The 19822-nt window shown below is 42.2% G+C and overlaps 1 protein-coding gene across 1 annotated transcript in view; it reads left to right on the forward strand.

Annotated features, from left to right (window-relative positions):
* Positions 1–19822, forward strand: part of ASCC3 (activating signal cointegrator 1 complex subunit 3) — a 2002173-nt gene that overhangs the window by 1427070 nt on the left and 555281 nt on the right. Inside the window, exon 23 of the mRNA XM_078648375.1 lies at positions 19357–19455. Within this exon, the coding sequence (XP_078504501.1) occupies positions 19357–19455 (99 nt within the window). The remainder of the gene's footprint in view (positions 1–19356; positions 19456–19822) is intronic.

Genomic DNA, 19822 nt, shown 5'->3' on the forward strand with positions numbered 1-19822 from the left:
AGTCCTTGTGAACGTTCCCAAGCTAGCAGTTTCTCAGGTAGAACCACAGACCAGATTATCAGTAAAGCATGTCACTGGATCAGTAAATATGGGGGCGGGGGGCAGAGGGGAGCTTTTACCATGTATTCTAATGGCAAGACGGGTGGCGTGGGTAGGGAATGCTAAAAGAACCTTCCAGTAGGACTGTCTGGTCATTAATTTCAACTCACACCATTTGGTTTACCGACTGCTTGGGTGGTTACGCGATAATACTCCTCAACAAACCCAGATACTTGCATTTCCACTTGGTTTCTTCTATAGTCCGGAAAGACTCTCTAATGCAACCATATCCAACCATATCTTTCCTCATATAGGAAAGACCATCATGATACCCCTTATTGTGCCCCTGGTTGCTATTTTACTGACCCCCCCCATTAATAACCGCTTCAGTCCTTTAATAGGTCTGGACGGGTGTGATTGACATGGGGAGGACGGGACCAATACTAATGAACTCAAATGCCCAGGGACCTGGGACTTAATTTCCCTAAATCTCCTGTGGCAACTTCCAATATTACGCCCACTTGTAGCAAATATGTCAAACTAGTTTCCTGGAATATTGCTAGATTAAGATCCAAAATGTCTAATCCAGATTGGCTAGCAATTATTAATAAATACGATCTGGTTTGTCTCCTGGAAACATGTTTAATTCATCTAGAAGGCTATCATTCTTTTTATACTTCAGCTCACCCTTCTGCTTCCGGGCATGCCAATGGAGGCATTCTAACCTTGTTTACATTTTTTTTAAATTGTCAGTCTTGTCCTATTCGAACGTCTCACCCTACTATTATTTCCTCTATTTAAAAGAACTAAGTGGTGATACTATTTTCTTAATTACTTTTGTATAATAACCACTTTAATGGAATATGAAAGAGAATGTAGATATGTTGGAAAGAGACGCTAATACTCTTTTTAAGAGCCTTAAGCAGCCCCCAGAAATTGTGTGGGTAGGTGATTTTAATGCACATTGCTGTACCCTACCATATAAAACAGCATGTTTAATGATCTAGGTGATTCAAATCCCCATTTTGTACACCATGCCTATGGTGATGATTTGAATAGATTATACTTCATTAATGATTTGGAAATCATGAACCCTATAGAGCCTAGTTCTGGTTTTCTTCAGCATACCTTTGGATCACCCAGTCAGGGTTCAACTCTAGACTGTTTACTGATTTCTTCATCTCTGAGCGAATCTATCATTAACACTACAGCCATGCCATATGGATTCAGTGACCACGGTGCTTTGATTGCTAATCTGACATGGGGAGGAACTCCTCCGGAGCAGTCAAGACACATTAACCCAGAGATAGCTAGGAAAAATGGGATTATCCTAAAATGAGAAATAATAGGTAAAGAGAAACTCATTAGAGATGTGGTCAGTAATGGTCTTGATGACATCATGATCTGTTTAGCAGCTACCCCTGAACCAACACTAACAATGACAGCCTTTGAGAGGATAGTATCAGAGGCATAAAAATAACTAAATAGGGAAAGAAGAACCCCTGATATTTTAGGTCCTAAATGGTTTGGCCAGTCCTGCATGAAGGCCCTCTCAAACTTACATCAAGCTTTTAGGTCTACTCCAAGGGATGCAGCACTGGTCAAGACCCTAGGGCACCGTTATTTTGAGGCCAGGAAGAAAAGAACTAATACCCTTAAGGAAGATGCCTGGGAGAAACTCCACCAATCGGCTCTCTCAAAAAACCCTGGGGACTTTTGGAGAGTCATTAACCCTCCATTTCTCAAATCTCCCGTAGATCCGGGCATCGTGTGCCATGTGGACGAGGAATTCTGGATTACACATTTCTCCTCTATCTTTAATTCCTACACAGAGGGGTCGGTCAGCCAGCTGTTGTCAAAAGTAACACTCTATAAATTTGCCTCTGTCTTTTAACCACCAGGAAATTAGATTGGCCCTCTCACAGTTCTCTAACAACATAGCCCGTGGTCCAGACGGCACCCCAGTAGATTTCTTCCAGGAGCATCCTCCCTATGGGGGCCGGTGCTCATTAATGTATTCAATGTAATCGCTAAAGTGGGTCCACCCGAATCATGGAGGACGTCTATTATCATGCCAATTTATAAGAAAGGTGACCCAGCCAAAAAACTATAGGCCAGTATCCCTGCTAGATAGCAGTGCCAAATTGATGGGTCATGTTCTACTTAATAGACTTGAGGAATGGGCCACTGATAATAACATACTGAGCCTGGTACAATACTGGTTCAAAAAAGGGAGTGGCACTCAAGATGAAAGCCTCAACCTGACCCTACTAATGGCCAAGTACACCAAGGTAAAGCAGGAGAAACTATATCTGGCTTTCATGGACCTTTCAGCAGTATTCGACTGCGTAGCCCACCACCACCTTTGGGAAATAATGGCAGAAATGGGAATTGATGAGGCTTTAACCACCTTTGACAGCTTTACTCTTCTGCATCAGCATCTGTGCACTATGGAAATCAGGGTGAATGTTCCAGGTCATTCCCTGTCCTGAGGGGAGTGTGCCAGGGGTGTGTTCTTGCTCCATTCCTTTTCTACATCTACACGAATGGGGTAGAAACACCTCTATTAAGCTCCACCCTAGACGTTCCATTGATTAAGAACATGCGCACCCCAATTCTGCAGAGAATACTGTCCTGATTGCCCGAACTGGCCGAGCCCTACAACAACTACTGTGTACATAAGTAAATTATATGAACAGTTTAGGTTTAAAAACAAATGAGGCAAAGTCTCTTGTATTAATAACCGGTCAAAGAGAGAGGAGGGCCCCACATTTCTACATACAAGGACGTGAACTAGTCCACACAGATACTTTATCGTATCTTGGTATAACCTTCAAGACACAACTTTCCTGGTCCAATATGATCAAAACTAGGGGACTAGCACTAGAGAAAAGCATAATAGCATTCTATTCCTTTATGAAGAAACTGGGTGCCAAGCCCCTTGAGATGATCAAAAAGGTTTACTCTGCCAAGTCAATATCAGTGGCAATCTACGGAGCAGGAATCTGGGGATAATCCAACACCCATTCTCTCCAGACTATTGAAAATTCTTTCTGGAAGAGTCTTATTGGCCTCCCAGTTAGCTGCTCCAACTTTTTATGTCATGTCGAGCTAGATGTACCATATATAGACAACACAATTAGGTTGGCCCCTAAATTGTTGTGGCACTCCATTTGGAAAAGAACCTCAGTAAACCTTACGCAGCGACTATTAGAAGCCTGTCTCATTTTGGAACATTCCCTAAGAAACCCATGATTGTTATACATTAAAAACAGTCTCACCTCCCTTGGTTTAGGTCAATTATTTACATCTCCCTTAACCGCACACGCCGGAGGCCATCCGACGTATGGAAGCGGTTAAACTGTACTGCAGTATAAAAAAAACCCAAAAAAAACAGTTTTTTAACCAAAGGGCTTTGGAGCGTTCTAAACTACATTTTTCGAAGGCATCTGTAAAATCATATGTGCCCCATTGAACAAGAAGGCGCCCTAGGATTTCTATCCTTGCTAACCAATTTACTCCATCGATTTATTTTGGTACGATTCAGTTTTAACCTTATTCATTTTATGTTTTCCTATTCGGCTGGCATTTATTCCCTAGCTGACCTGCCGCCTTGTCCGTGAGATTGCTCTTCTCCCCAATCAAATCTACATATTATACTATTTTGTGAATTTTGTAAAGTGTCTAGCTAAAGATTTATCTGGCCTCTAATGCGTAAATACCATTTTACTCCATGAGGTCCCACTTTGTACTTTTTACAAACACTACCCAATGAATTGGTGTGTTATACTGTGGCTTCATATGTACTTATTTCATGGAAGACTAGGCAGCGGCACTATTCTGTTTCACGACTTAGGAAATATATATTTGAGTCCTGTTTTTAAATCTAATGTCTGTCATCAAATTACTGTTACTATTTTCTATTGTGAAAGCTGTATCCTGTTTTTCTGTAATTGTATAATGTGCATCTCTGTACTTCTATGATCTTAAAAGTATTGAATAATGTGAGTTCACTGACTGACTGAGAAGCATAGAAAGTCTGCTATAACCGTCCATTAGCAAAGCATTATCTTCACCTGGAGTACTACAGGTTTTCCCATCCTAAGAATAAACACTCTACAACATTTTAGTTTGGTTTCTCTAAATATAGCTAAACAGTCACACGTATTACCTGCAGATTAAAAACCTCTCGTTACGAAATTTTACATGGCTTATCATGTACTCATAACACTCAGAGCCGATTTCTTAATGTATATATAAGTTTTTATATTAAATTTTCCATCCTGTTGCCTCCATGTAGATTTGAAACGAAATGTTATGACTGAGAATCTTGTTGGAAGATAGCAGGTGGGATAATTGTTCTATATCATCTCCAAATCAGTCATGACCACATCTCCTAGCTCCCCACTTATTATGCTGGGAATCTCTTCAGATGTCTTTGCTCTAGGCATAACTGCAGAAGGGACACAGTTAATTGGGCATAAAGAAATGTAAAAATGAAAACATTTTACGTAACATACCTTTGCTATCTACACATCCATGATCTAAAAGGACATTCCTGTATCCATCAGGTCCGCCTCTAACCTTCTTCAATTTCGAAAAGAGCTGAAGTTAATATGCCTGTAAAGAACGCTAGATCACAACACAGTAACTAGCCTACACCCACCCTTAGCTATCATTTGGATCGTGTTTTCATAGGAAATGCCTTTTTTGTTGCTAATAACATTGGCACAATTTTTTGATGAATCTCCACAAAACGTTCCAAGAAAGTGCTACTTTTTGACTAGTTTGTGCATGGAGAGTTTCGGAGTGATCCATTAAGAGGGGATCGAGAATTAGGGGGGTGGGCCCAAAACACCTTTTCCCCATGTATTTTTCCATAGGCTTTTTAGACACTTCTACAGCCCAAACCACTGAATGGATTTTCACCAAATTTGACAGAGAGCTAAATATTGGTCCAGAAAGAGTGTTTTCTGTGTTTTGGTGTTAATTTGTTTAATAGTTTTGGAAAAACGAAGTTATATTTTTTTATATAGATCACACTGCAGAGGATATGTGGAGCCGACAGAATTGGCCGCCACATCAACCAGGAAGTGGTGGCAGCCATCCTAGGACTTGGGACTCAGTCCCGAGTCCTAAGAAAAAATGCAAAAAAAAGACATGGGGGCATGGTAGGGATAGGCCACCAAGGCCTGGGGAAAAAACAGTTTTTTAACAAAAGGTTTGCTGCAATTTCACAGAGGATCCACAAATCCACAGCAAAATTTAACAAACAAATGTTAAAAAATGAGATGCAGCCTTGTGCATTGCCTTTTTAACTGCCCCCCATGCCCCCCCCATGGCGTGGGCCAGGGCCTTGGTGTCAAATGTAGGTTATTTTTTAGGGGAGGGGAGCTTGTGACCCTCCTCCCCAAGCCTCTGAGAGGACCCAGGGACCACGTTTCCATGACCGATGTAAGAAAAAGCAAAAAGAAAGGCAGAGGGCACGCAGCCCCGCTCATGAGCCAAATTAGGCCCAATCCCCCTGAGGCAGAGCATTTAAATAAAGGGAGGGGCCCTGGAGACCCCATCCGTTGGGGAAGTCTGTTTTTTAAAAGAAGAGGATGGCCAAGCAGCCCCATCCCTAAGCCTTAAAAGGTTCCAGTGACCCCATGCTTGCGGTCCACCACATTAATTAAAAGGGAGGGAGGTTGTGCCGCCCCTCTCTCTAAGCTCTTAAAGCTCCTGGAGGAGCCTATCCCCCAGGACCGGCTCAGTTACTGTGTCCTGGGGTTCCCGCTCCCAGACACAGTAGTTTCCCTGCCCGGACTAGCGAGGGCAGGAAAATGTGTTTGCTCCTGTCTGGCAGAAGCATTTTTAAATCTCCAGACAAACAAAAGCAAATACTAAATCTCCTTCCAGCTGGTGGGAGATTTAAAAATGCCCCCAGTGCTGGGAGCAGACTTCTCTTCTGTTTCTTGCCCTCATCAACAGAACACATATTGCTCCAGCCTGAGCGGAACATAATTTGCTGCTCACTCCGTACGAGAGCAATGCTGACTCCTGCACCATGTTGGGAGTTGGCTGATGCCACGAGGATCCTGGCTACCCCCCCTTTTATGGTGACTGTGTCCCCAGGGGATGGGGTACCTAGGGCCTACTTATCCTCTGGCAGTGGGGCCTCACAGCCCATTCCCTTTTTTTTTTTAATTGAATTTGGTCCTGGGGCCTAATGAGGCTCTGGAAGCGGGGCCCTCCTTCCCTTTTTAAATGTTATTTAGCCAGAGGGGGTGGGGTCCCAGTGCCTCTTGCGCCTCGGGAGGGGGCTGCATGCCCTCCTCCCCTTAGAATTTGTCAGTGGGGCCCTAGAAGACTGGGAGGGGGGGCTGCATGCCCTTGCCCCCTGTTTAATTGTATTTGTCCCTGGGTGATTGGAGTCCCTTGGGCTTTTAAGGCTTGAAGAGAGGACCATGTGACCCTTCTCTCCTTCTTACTTGAATTTGACCCTTAAAATTTTGGGGGATGTGTGAATGCAGGCCAACCTTATGCCGTGCACGCCAAAGGCTTTGTACGGCGTGAGGTTGGCAGTCTGCTGAGGGGGTTGGACACAAGGTCTAGCGGCAGGCCGTACCCTGAGGCTGACACCCTGCTGCGCACGACCAAAGGCTACAGAAAAAAACACAGAAATCCACCAGTTACAGTTATCTCATGTAACTATAACTTGTGCCCTATAGCAACTATAACTCATGCCTTTTCCATGCACTGCTAATTACCTCACATATTACATTGATCATTACATCTTCTATGACTTTATTGAAAATATCACTGCAGCCTTTGCAATGAAATTGGTGAGAAAACTACATAGTGGGTCTGCGTGTTATAGTTACCGTAGGGCACGAGTTATAGTTACTTGAGATAACTGTAACTATAACTGGTGATTTTCTGGGTTTTTTAGAGTTTAAAATGTTACGTTGTTACTGAACATTTCAACTAACTATAAAGTTACTTTAACCTTTGGTTTTTTTCCTGTGAATATATGTATATATTCATATTCAAAAAGTCAGGGTCTGGAATATTCCACAACATTTTGCCTAATAAACTCTTTCTTGGATATCTGATCTGCGAAGTGCGAGTCGTGCTTGAGTCAATATTCCTGACCCTGGCTTTTTGGACATACAATATTGGGCTCTGTACCAGCCGCGCCCCGCTGGATGTGACTGGGCAGCTTGCAGGATTACCTTTTCTATATGTGTGTGTGTGTGTGTTTGTGTGTATATATATATATATTGAGCGGCATGCCTGAGCCGCGGAGTTCAGCCCTGGGGCTGTTCCAGCCCACCACGGAGATGCTTTACAACACCACCGATATGGGAGCAAGGGGCTGTTTGTTGGAAGTTATTGGACGGCTGCGTTACTGTGATGTGATGCTGCATACCCCACTGTGGTTTTAATTTTTAACAATTATCATGCTCCAAGGCAGGCAACTCACTGGAGGAGGACGTGACATCGCACTACATCTACCATGAGGCCATGCTACCGGCCACGCCAACTGAGGCGGGGTGTATATTGCTGTGTAGATGCCAGAAATAAATTGTTTGCCTTGGAGTTTGAGTCCGTGCCCCTGAAGAAGTAGAAATACGAAACGCGTCAGGCTGACTGTTCAAGTTGTTGCTGGATTTGCATCCATTTCGCAAGCTGTTTTCAACAAAGAACTAAAAGATGACAATTCCTACCTTGCTCGTGGGCTCCTCTTGCATGCAGGCAAACTTTACGTTTGGATATATATATGTGAGCAAGGGCGGATGCCCGAAACGCGTCAGATTGTTTGGTTCAGCTCGTAAATAAACTTGTGCCTACAACAAAGCTGTGTTGGATCCGCGTGATTTTCCTGGGTCGCTACGGTTGGAGCCTGGGAGGTTGCACTTGTTTGGATATATATATATTTATATATATATATATATATATATATATATATATATATATATATATATATATATATATATATATATATATATATATATATATATATATATATATATATATATATATATATATATATATTCACTGAAAAAACCATAGGTTATAGACCATATATAGTTAGGAATTAGCATTTAAAAAACCTTATTTTACTCACACAAAACCATTGAAATTCCATATATAGTTAGTTGCACTAACTATATATTGCGCACCCGCAATCCACTGCTGATGATGTCACATATTACATCATTCATGACATGGTCAGTGACATCACTGATGACATCACTGATGACATCTCAAATGACATCACTGATGACATCACTGATGACAACATCCAGTGACTATGTTTCTGTAAAGTTAAAATATGTCTTACATATTGAAGAATGAGTGGATGTATAAGTGTCTGGACGAAGGATTTAGTAGGTGCATGACTGAATGTATGAGTGAGTGATTAAATGTGTCTCACTGAGTGCATGGGTTAGTGACTAAACTGTCTTAATTTGTGCATCATTATGTCTGTTGTTCTGTAAACTGCTGCATGTATTGATCAGTAGCTATATGAGTAACTATATGGGTTATTGATTGATTGCCCAAGTATTTGCATGGGAGACTGAGTGTGTGTGTGGCTGGATGGGAGGTGTGTGACTCTGTACAGATCAATGTGTACTTGTATCAATGATTGTATAAGAGAGTAAGTATGTGTTAGTATATGGTTGAAAACGTAAGGTGCTCTATGTTTAACTGTATAGAGTAGAAAATGGAAGTGTGATTGATTCTTTACAGGACTGACTAGGTGTGTGAGTAACTCCATGGATGAGTGGCAGAGTGTGAGTGTCTGTATAGGTGTATGAGTGCATATGATTGTGTTGTAAACATGAGTGATTGTATGTATGAATGATTGTATGGGTGAATGAGTGAATGTGTGTGTAGACGTAGGAATCAGTGAGTACGTATGTAGTAACTAGTATTGGTGTGTCAATGGTTTCAAAAATTATACTCTGTTTTTAACACTGGGTGAAACAGAGGTTATATTAAAATGTGAGGAGATGCATTGTATTGTCACATGAATGATATCATCAGTGATGTGATCATTGATGTCAAGTGAGATGTCATCAGTGATGTCATTTGAGATGTCATCAGTGATGTCATCAGTGATGTCACTGACCATGTCATGAATGATGTAATATGTGACATCATCAGCAGTGGATTGCGGGTGCGCAATATATAGTTAGTGCAACTAACTATATATGGAATTTCAATGGTTTTGTGTGAGTAAAATAAGGTTTTTTAAATGCTAATTCCTAACTATATATGGTCTATAACCTATGGTTTTTTCAGTGAATTTTCAAGGTTTTGTAAATGCTAATTCCTAACTATATATGGTCTATAACCTATGGTTTTTTCAGTGAATTTCAATGGTTTTTTAATAGCAAATATCATAAGCTGTCGAATGTCAAGTACGTGGTAAGAATTTTTTTTTTCGTGTTTATGCACACTGATCTGCTTTGATTGCTGCCCCCCACCCCTCATTTCTATTAGGAGTACTCTCTCTTTGCAGATAGTGAAGGGTAGTTAACGCAGCCCTTTCCCCCTTTGTAATCCGTCGTGCCTGCTTCTCTCTCCATTTGATTGATTGTTCTCTTTGGTTCATTCTCTATTTACAAACAAGCACAGAGTCGCAATACTCTGTTTAGTCTTTGCAGATAGCGAAAAATCGTGTAAAAAAACAAAAGGAATCGAGCAAAATCAGTAGGCCACTAATGGGATCTCTTTTGACCTCGCTAAAATAGAAACATTAGGAACAACCTGTTGAAAATAGCAATGCGTATGTATATAAGCGGCGTTCATTTGTGTTCACAGTACCCCTTGTTGATTGTTTCAATCGAGCATTGAATTGTTCGAAGTTAATTCTCTTAACGATCTTCTCTACCTGCAAACGAGGAAGAATAGGAATATTCTATCTCCCTTTGCAGATAGTGAAGGGTAGGTAACGCAAGCCTTTAACACGTCGTACCTATTTCATTCCTCATTGATTGATTGATTGTCCGAACATTGACTGTTTGGGAATTAGTTCTTTTTGGAGGTATTCCCTGTTTGCAAATAAACGTAGGAAAATCTTTGCAAGTAGTGAAAGGGTACGTAATGCGGACCGTTCTCCCCCGTTGTAATCTGTCATGCCTATCTACTCCCCACTGATTGATGCACCTTTTTCACCCGGACCATTTACTAGAGATACGTCATCTGGCCCGACCAGAGAGCACCCCTAGTGAAAAGGACATATGCAATAATAACGAAGTGATCACTGTATCCTGTTAACAGAAACTTTACCATGAAACAACCTGGAAAGAAAAAAATAGGAAAACGAAAATCAGTAGGCCACTGATGAACATGAACTTTTATTAAACAACGAACAAAGAAACGATAACATAACGTAATGATAAAACCTATTAATGTCCTAGAAACAAGAAAACGTTAAAATATGCCAGTGGTGAGAGACCAGAAAAACAGTAAGAGAAACCAAATCACCCCTCGCTGTCCCACCGCCTGCCACGCCAAAAAAATCGATAGACTAGGGAAAATGCAAGTCAGTAGAACATCCACCCCCACTCTGGAAACTTCCAAGGTGGGGCAGGGTTCCGGCTACGCCCAGCCGGGAGCAGCCCATATAAGGCAGGTCCTGCTGCCACGCCTCGGCCAGGAGATCCTAACGTAGGGTGTAGCCGGAGGAGAGGCCGAGACCAGCGGGACCCGGCCAGGGGATTGCCTTTACAACGCTGAACAGTTGCAGGGGGGGGGAATGTCTCCTCGACCCTCCCCTCTCTCTCCCAGTCCGGCCGCGGTGGCCCTTGAGAGTTGCAGGTAGTCCCGCCACATGCTCTTCCGGTCCGACCACCAACGGTCGGGGGGCCGAGGCCGACGGGATCCGGCTGCAGCCGATAAACCAAGAAACCCGTTCATGGGGCCAGAGCCAGGGGCGTCCGGCCGACATCCACCGGAAGCCCGGCCCGAAGACGGACGGGACACTTCTTTCTTTTATAATGGCTGCGACAACACTGGAGGGGGATGTCTTGCACATGCCTCCGACCCCCCCCTCGTCCTCATCGCCTGGTCCGGCCATAACAAATCTCAAGCGAGACGCCGTGGGGTGCACTGGGAGGGAGAGACGGTGCGAACAGGCCTCTCCCGCCTCCCCAGGTGGAGGCTTCCCAGCTGCACCCTCAGCGCTCCAGGCGGTGGCATCCTAACAACTACAGTGCTGCACAGTTTCGGAACGACCTAGATAACGGTTCTTCCACTGTGGCCATGCTGCAACGTCTCGCCCGGCAGGGTGGAGCCCGTCCGCTCATGTGACCCCGCGATCGCCGGTAGCTGCCGAACTCTCAAAATGGCGGTCGACCTGGCAAGAGCGGGCCCAACATAAAGAAATGGCCCGGTCACTGGTTGACTCCACCACCGTAGTCCTCCACGACCTTGAAGATTCTAGAGGAGCCGCGGGAGTCTCCGACCCCCGATGGGGAATGACTGCCATGATCGCCCGTGGAGTGACGAAACTGTATCCGCGGGACGTCGGCGCTCCCATGCTGGCGCCAGCCTCACTTTGAATTACTACAATCCTGCAGACCTTACTTCCGGTGAAAGCACAGTGTGACCCGGTAGGAAAAATTATTGCACCCCCTCCCCTTTTTGACTGATAGTTCAAACCACCGATCCTTTCCTTTGCCCTTTTAACGGAACTTTGGACTGCCTCCCCCTCTTTTACATTTTCTAGAGAAAACAAAACATTAACCACTACATTAGCATAGCAGTTGACACCAGAACTGTTTTCAAATTGAAAACCAACAACATCTTCAACAGAATCCTTTTTGTTTCTGCTGTGACCCTGCTACAGCACAGGCATTGTCCCCAGCAGTAATTCTGCAATGCCGGCAAGAATAGCTGTGGTGCCTACTGGACTCACTCACCCCCGCGGCGCCCCACGCCGTTTTTTGCTGGGCGGCAACTTACTAGACATCACTTTCGTGCCATCTAGATTTCAGCGCGTTCTGCTGCCTTGGAACTATTCGCACAACAGACCGCTACTGACAAGAATATTTCATTATTGGTGCTGTCAATTTCAATAAATCTATTGGATAATTAAAAAGAAATTGCCACGGTCTCTTCGTTGTTTAAATGTTTTTACTGTTTTTGTTTTGTTGTATATATTTATATGTTATTAAAGTTTTATATTCCTACTACTTTGTTGGAGTGCTATATATTTTTAATGTGACACATAATTGTAAAAACTTTGATGTACAAAGAGTCATTCCTGGAATCTTCCGCTTCAGGCTCGGTCCCCTCCCCAATCACAATACAGGATGGTTTTCAGATAGTAGGAACGCGTGTGCTGTGACGGATCACATCGGGTGTGGGCCTTGATCTACTATAACTCCTTTGAAGAGGGGTGATTCTTTACAGCTGGGGCCATAAACTACATCTGCAGGGCTAGCTGATAGCCTAGGACCGGCCTGGACATTCGGACACAGAGGAAGAGGAGTGTCAGAGGGTGCGGTAGTGAATAGGGCGAAAGGGAGGTGTCGGGCGGGCACAGAGTGTGATTCTCAGGGAAGAGCAGCGCAGATGGGGGAAGGTTTATTGCCCATGCATAAGACAGAGAGCGGTGGTGACCAGTGCCTGGGGGAGATGCTTACGAGGGTGAGGAGCCATGCTACGAATCGACAGCGTGCAGAGAGTGGGTCTGGTCAAGACATCTAAAATGGCTGCCGTGCACGACAAAAGGGTGGCATTTCAAAAAAGGCAAGATGGCGCAGACAATGTTTTTCAACACTTCCTCATTTCCTTCGAATCGAACGTTAACAGACGTTGGGGCATATTACCAAAGTTAAGCGATATTTATCGCTAACGATGCTTACCAACCAATTTTTTACCACTAAGCATCGTCAGAAATTATCGAAGATAAACCTTACTATTATCAAGGTTTATCGCAAATGCGATAATAAACGGCCGCAATGCATGAATATCGCTAAAAACTCAGCGATATTCATGCATTACCGAGCTAATACTCTTAGCCATGTTATCCACCTCCCATTGGATAACATGGCTAAGAACTGCTCAGGGCAGGTGTTACTTTTTGGAGATATTCGCGCTTAGCGCGAATATCTCCAAAAGTTGGTAATAGGAGATAGATATCTTGCATGTTGTAATGCAAGTTATTGTGGTATATGGAACTCATACCATAATCTCTCAGGAAAGCAGAAACTGATCCTTTTGGGACCGCCTAAAAAGGCCTAGGGGGTGAGGAGTACTCTACTTTGCCCCCTTTTCACGTTCCGAACTATTTTATTTTACTCTCTTCTGTAATTACACAAAATACCAGCGATAAGATGCATCGGAGACACACAGTGAGAGAAAGGAGGCCGGAGATGAAGAAGACATGTCAAATACACATTGGAGATAATATAGTGGCAGAAGGGAAGTAAATATGAGTAAACTTACCATGTAACATAAAAATGTTGCACTCTATACTATAAGTCTCATTTTATACTACAATCACTTCGCTACAACCTCATAAATTAAAAATAAAAATAAATAATGTCTCAAACAATTTTTGATTTCTAAATATAAATGTATTCTTCAGAATTTTCTAAATTTGAAACAACTAGTAACATGTCCTCATCAGTAATTTCCTCTTCAATCATCTCATCTGGAATCTCCTCATTAAAAGTCTGCAATGATGATTCTTGTAACTCTATGGTCTCCAAACACTCGATAAATTCGCCATCAAGAGATTGATCAAAAAAATCATTCAAGTCATCTCCTCCTTCTGACAATATTTCATTATTGGTGCTGTCCATTTCAATCAATGTAGTGGAATCATTCAAGTCATCTCCTCGTGACAATATTTCATTAGTGGTGCTCTCAATTTCAATCAATGTAGTGGAATCATTCAAGTCATCTCCTCCTTGTGACAATATTTCATTATTGGTGCTGTCCATTTCAATCAATCTAATGGAATCATACAAGCCATCTCCTCCTTGTGACAATATTTCATTATTGGTGCTCTCAATTTCAATCAATGTAGTGGAATCATTCAAGTCATCTCCTTGTGACAATATTTCATTCTTGGTGCTGTCCATTTCAATCAATCTAATGGAATCATACAAGTCATGTCCTCCTTGTGACAATATTTCATTATTGGTGCTCTCAATTTCAATCAATGTAGTGGACAATTCAAAAGAAATTGCCACGGTCTCTTCATTGTGAGCCATTTTATTTTGAAATTGCTTGCTGTAAATTGCAGAAAAAAATAATCACTTTCATTTATCGTTTTTAGTAATACATAATATAAAACTAACTTCATCAAGTATTTAGTATAACAGAAGGACTGCAAATAAATAACAGAAAACATTTTTCAAATTATCTTCAAGTGTACAACATAGTTCCCCTTACAAATTAACAACTCACCTTTTTAAAAGTAGCAGAAGTGTTAGTACTGTGTAAATCAAACACCAGAAATTCACCACCAAAAATTCCTCACAAATGTACCTCAGACAGTAGTATCACAAAATGGCTGTGGTTTCCTCTCATTTGACATATATACATAACCAATTAACTTTCATCACACACAAATACAAAACCAAAGTAACATTTTAATTGGTTCTAAATTTCAACACTTTCAAATGTGTTTTCCCCATGCAATTTTCCATAGGACATTTACATACGTCTACAGCCTGAATGGCTGAACGGAATTACACCAAACTTGGCAAAATGGTACATCAAACCTAAGAGGTCAGGAAGGATCTACTATGCCCCCTTATGGTCATTTCCCCCTTCGCTTTGGCCTCCTCTTGTCTCTCAATCCTACCGAGGGACAAGATGGCGGCCGCTACGGACTGTTTGGAATGTTGACAGACGCCGGAGAACCAATCAGCTTCGCAAAGCTCCGTAACGCGAAAAGTACGCGAAGCGGAGCGCTGTTACAGATATATATCTTTTTTTCAACGTTAATTTCTCAAAATCCACTGGAGCACATATATTGAGACCTAGCAAAGGCACATCGGGCTACCAGTCCCTAATATTTTTCCAAGTTTCGTGCAAATCCATTCAGCCGTTCGATTATTATTATTTTGGTTTTTTTTTGCCCCGCGGGGCCCTTTTAAAACCTCCACATCAAACCTAGGGGGTCAGCGAGGATCTACTATGCCCCCTTATAGTTATTTCCCCCTTTGTTTTGACCTCCTCTTGTCTCTCGATCCTACCGAGAGACAAGATGGCGGCCGCTACGGACTGTTTGGAATGTTGACAGACGCCGGAGAACCAATCAGCTTCGCTTCACAAAGCTCCGTTGCGCGAAAAGTCCGCGAACCAGAGCGCTAACCGGTCCGCTGTTACAGATATATATCTTTTTTTAAACGTTAATTTCTCAAAATCCACTGGAGCACATATATTGAGACCTACAAAAGGCACATCGGGCTACCAGTCCCTACAATTTTGCCAAGTTTCGTGCAAATCCATTCAGCCGTTCGGGCTAAAAGTGAGGCCAACCGCCCTATGGAAAACTCAATGTTAAAAACACGTTTTGGGACCCCCCTTTTTTCTCGGCCCCCACTGGACGAACCCCCCCCCAAATTTTCAAGGGCTGCTCAGAAACAAAATGTGCCATTTTCCTGAAAATTTCAGCCGATTCCGTCCACAAACGCCAAAGTTATTAGACATAGAATTTTCAAAAAACCCATAGAGAAAAAATCCTAACTATATATACCTACTGGCGACCGCCAGTAGGTAATATATATATATTTTCAAGTTGGACATGTCTCGTTGCATTCCGACTTAATTGGTTGCTTTGGTGCACCAAAATATCCAATAAGGAATCACTGCTTTTTCTCATAGAGGGTGGAAGTAACTTGAAATATTATTACGTACAGAACTAGAAGTTTAAAAGTTTGACTTAATAAAGCTCATTGGCCCAACTATCTTGAGCAGAACACGTGTCGGCCAACCCCTAAAACCGTTACTCATCAAGGTTGCCTCGGAATACATATTATAATTTATACTTCTGCAATTCTAACAATAATGCATCAAGAACTGAAAATTGATTTGCACTCCAAAACTTCAGAATTCCTGTCTAAGGAGAACGTGGCTATAGGAACCCTTATCTACAATTAGCTCTTTTGTAAATTAGTATAGTCCTCATGTTTTACAGAATATAAATGCTGTCATGTTGTCGTCTCCAAAGCACGAAAGTGTTAAAAGAGCACTGCTTAGGGGTGAATATTTAAACAGAATATAAAGCTGAATTTTGCCTGAAGGAATGATTTCTGAGGGATGGCTGCCTGTAACTTATTAGCCACTTAATGTTATGCTTCTGAACACTGTAGAGCGCAGTGAATTTTCAGCTGCAGTTTGTTAATAATTTTGGGGATGTAAACTTCAACTTTTATTTAATTTATGGTCAGACATATACCACTAACATGACATTATTGGCTTTATAAGCAATGTGAAATATTTAGGTGAATGATCGAATGTGCCGCTAGACATTAAGGCAAAGATAAGGGCACAGTGTAATGCTTTGAAGGGCTTATATTAGCTTTCATTACCTCAGCTTCTCCTTCCTTAAGCCAATCCTAACCATTTTTGAGTTAACTTCTTCCTCACAAGGCAGGTACACTATTGCTCAATAACTTGTGAAAAGGTTTTTTTTATCTGTTCCTTATTTTTATCGGCTGCCTTGAGGATGCGTCCGGTTCTGTGAGCTTTTACCTCCATCAGTCTGTACCACCAAGAAACATAACATATTGAGAATCCCCTGCAGTGAAGGCACAGGAGAAATATAGAAGCAATCACAAACCTGACTAGTCACTGCACACACATGGTTGGCTGAAAGCCTTGCAGAGGGATAGAGTCTGCATAAGAGTATCACAGAAACAAAGCAGAAACCTTTCTATGAGACCTGAAAGACCTGCCAGGTGATCTTGAAGACATCGGGAGGCAAGGGTACTTCAAGAAACAAGGAAACCAAGAAGAAATTGGGACGATGTCTAGTGAATTAGAGACACAGAAGAACAAGCGAAAGTGAAGATCCAGTGCAACCTTTGAATGTTGACAGGCATGCAACAAATGGTCAGCATGGCTTTAAGGCCATACTGCTTATCCTGAAGGAATTATAGGCAATCGCCATCTTGAATTGTGGGAACTCTACCATCTTGAACTAGCCTGACTTTCTAGTTCCAGCCATTCACTGCTAGACCTTTTTGGCTTCTTCAGAGAATCTTCAGTATGTCCAGGAAAAATGCTGCAGTATTTTTTCTGAGGTTATGAGTGCTGCTATATACTATGCATCCGCAACCAATGCCTTTCACCATCACCCTCGATGGATCGAAGAGAGCGGAGTAGAACCATTAATAGAGCCCAACAGCCCAATCATTAAGGAGACCAAGAGAACCATGAACTAGGTAAGTACTTGGCAGCCCATTGTTGCTCCATGTGGCAATGAAATGTCGCACTTGATGGGATTCTGCCTGAATGTAGGAGGCTGCCCTGCATGTAGTGTCTAATAATCCCCAGAATGTTGTAAGTAAAAATCCATATAGCCTTTTTTTAACCATGAAAGCGATCCTAGAGGGGTCGTAAGTGCACTTGTAGCCTGGCAAGTGGATTCTAAAAGCAGATTCTTGTACATACTTTTTCAGGGTAGTTGTAGTGGTATTTATAAGATTCTGCATGTTAACTTTGAACAAAACTATAGCTATTAGGCACAAATACTTTCGCTGGGCCAGTCCAGAAACAGAAAATCAGCCCTGCACTCTCACAACCACTACCCCATCTTCAGAGGGTGATGCTCCTTCGCCTATATCACCTTTACATGGGATAGTTATGGAGTCATGAAAAGCAAAGTGGGTATCTACTCTCCAATTGGCTTGCCTGATGGAGTTGCCTTGCCGTCTTGTCCTGCCAGGTGAGGATATCTTAAAGGGTCTAGCCAGGAGGCTCTCAGAGAACCCTGCTGGACTTTTATGGTCGATACCCCACAGTGCTTGGTTTGTGGAGAGAGGGTTAGAGTAGAGGGATCTGACAGGAGGAATCAAGGGCCTTTGGTTTCCCAAAGGTGATCTTTCTATTCAAAATCATCGGTTGTGCACAAGGAGTGAGTGACACATGTCCTCTACAGCACCTGCACTTTGATGCTGCATGGAGTCTTGTTGCCTGGCACAGATTTGTATGTTGCCATGGTGATTGGAGGATTTATCTTGAAAAGAGTATGAAGCCTTCACTTTTTTACAATAGTCTCATAACACGGATTCTTTTATCCTCTTGCTCGTCATTCCTGTTCGTGAGTTTTAACTGGAGAATTGAATGGGAAAACAAGAGAAATAAGCATGGCACACTTTTATGGAGCCTTCCAAAGCTGCAAGAGGGTTGGGGCTAGTTGTTAAATACCCTACTTTGCAATTTGTCCTACTTGTATTCTATGTTCACCAAACTCGGATTATATAGAGAACAGGACAAAGAAGATAATATTGAAGTAATCAGATTAGCTTTTGTGATTGAGACATTTGAAGGGGATCGGAATGTTTACTTGAGTGTATAGTTAAAAGGCATTTCAGGTCACCTACAGCCATTGGTAATTAAAATTTGCATAGTAAGGGATGGGTTATGAAACTAGCCCACTGGCAACTAACCAACCGGCCAAACCAACACAAAAATGAAGTAGAACAGAAAAGACTGTAGTTTTACCTTGATCAAATGGATAGGCCGGCTATTTTTCCAATAGGGTTCTCTTTTTGGCCACCAATTTAAGAAAAACGTATGTTTAATTCTTCAACAAATAATAGGATGGAGCACAGCCTTTCCTTTCATTGAAAGGAAGACTTGAGCTGTGAAGGAAAGTTAAACCAGTTATGGATGTATATCATGTAGTAGATGATTGATTACTCTGTAAATGTCTGTATGCACACGTGACATTACGATTTGGAAGCTGAAAACTGACATTTTGTTGAATTGTTCTTGACATCTTTCTAATATTTCATAGAAGCTGATCGCTGCCTATGTATGTGTTTTTCTTTATTTATGTTTTTTGTTGAGTGCCTCACTTCCCTTAAGTCATTTTGCTAGAAGAAAACATAATTCCGAATAAATAGAATATCAGGATGAATATGGTTAGAGTTCAGCCCTTTCTGGTACCTGATCTCAGACTCTGGGATTCTGTGGCAGCATGATCAAACTGTCCTCTGTCCCCATACACACATTTTTGGACTCTTGTTGGACATCAATGCTCCAGTGGGGCAGCAATAATGTCAGTGTCAGTATTGATATGATATATGTGTGTTATATTTACTGTATCATACATACTTTCCCATTGTATAGGTTCACGGGACAGTGGGAGAGCCCTGGTGGATTTGGGTCGAAGACCCTACTAATGACCACATTTATCACTCTGAATATTTTCTCCTGCAAAAGAAAATGGTAAGTGTGCCACGTTTTTATGTTTTAATTATCAAAGTATATTCTTCACACTACTGTTCCACTGCAGCAGACCAAACATTGCATTATCGCAGTCTGTGTCTAGGTACTTTATATCTGTTGCCTTTCATGGCACTCGGGCTATCTTGGGCGGGATGCCAAGTTTGTATATATACATATTCATTCAGCCTTTGATCCCTCTTCTGTTACTGGTAATAAGAGTGTTGTGCTAACTGTGGTTGTTGTTACATTAACACATGTCAACATGATTCCAAGTATAGAGGCAGATTCACTGGGTAAGGTGGTTGTCTATAAAGCCTTAAGGAGATGATGAAGACCTAGAGTTGAAATGTTCTCCATTCAATGTCCA

The sequence above is a fragment of the Lissotriton helveticus genome, chromosome 6 (assembly GCF_964261635.1).
Source record: "Lissotriton helveticus chromosome 6, aLisHel1.1, whole genome shotgun sequence".
NCBI classification, from domain to species: Eukaryota; Metazoa; Chordata; class Amphibia; order Caudata; family Salamandridae; genus Lissotriton; species Lissotriton helveticus.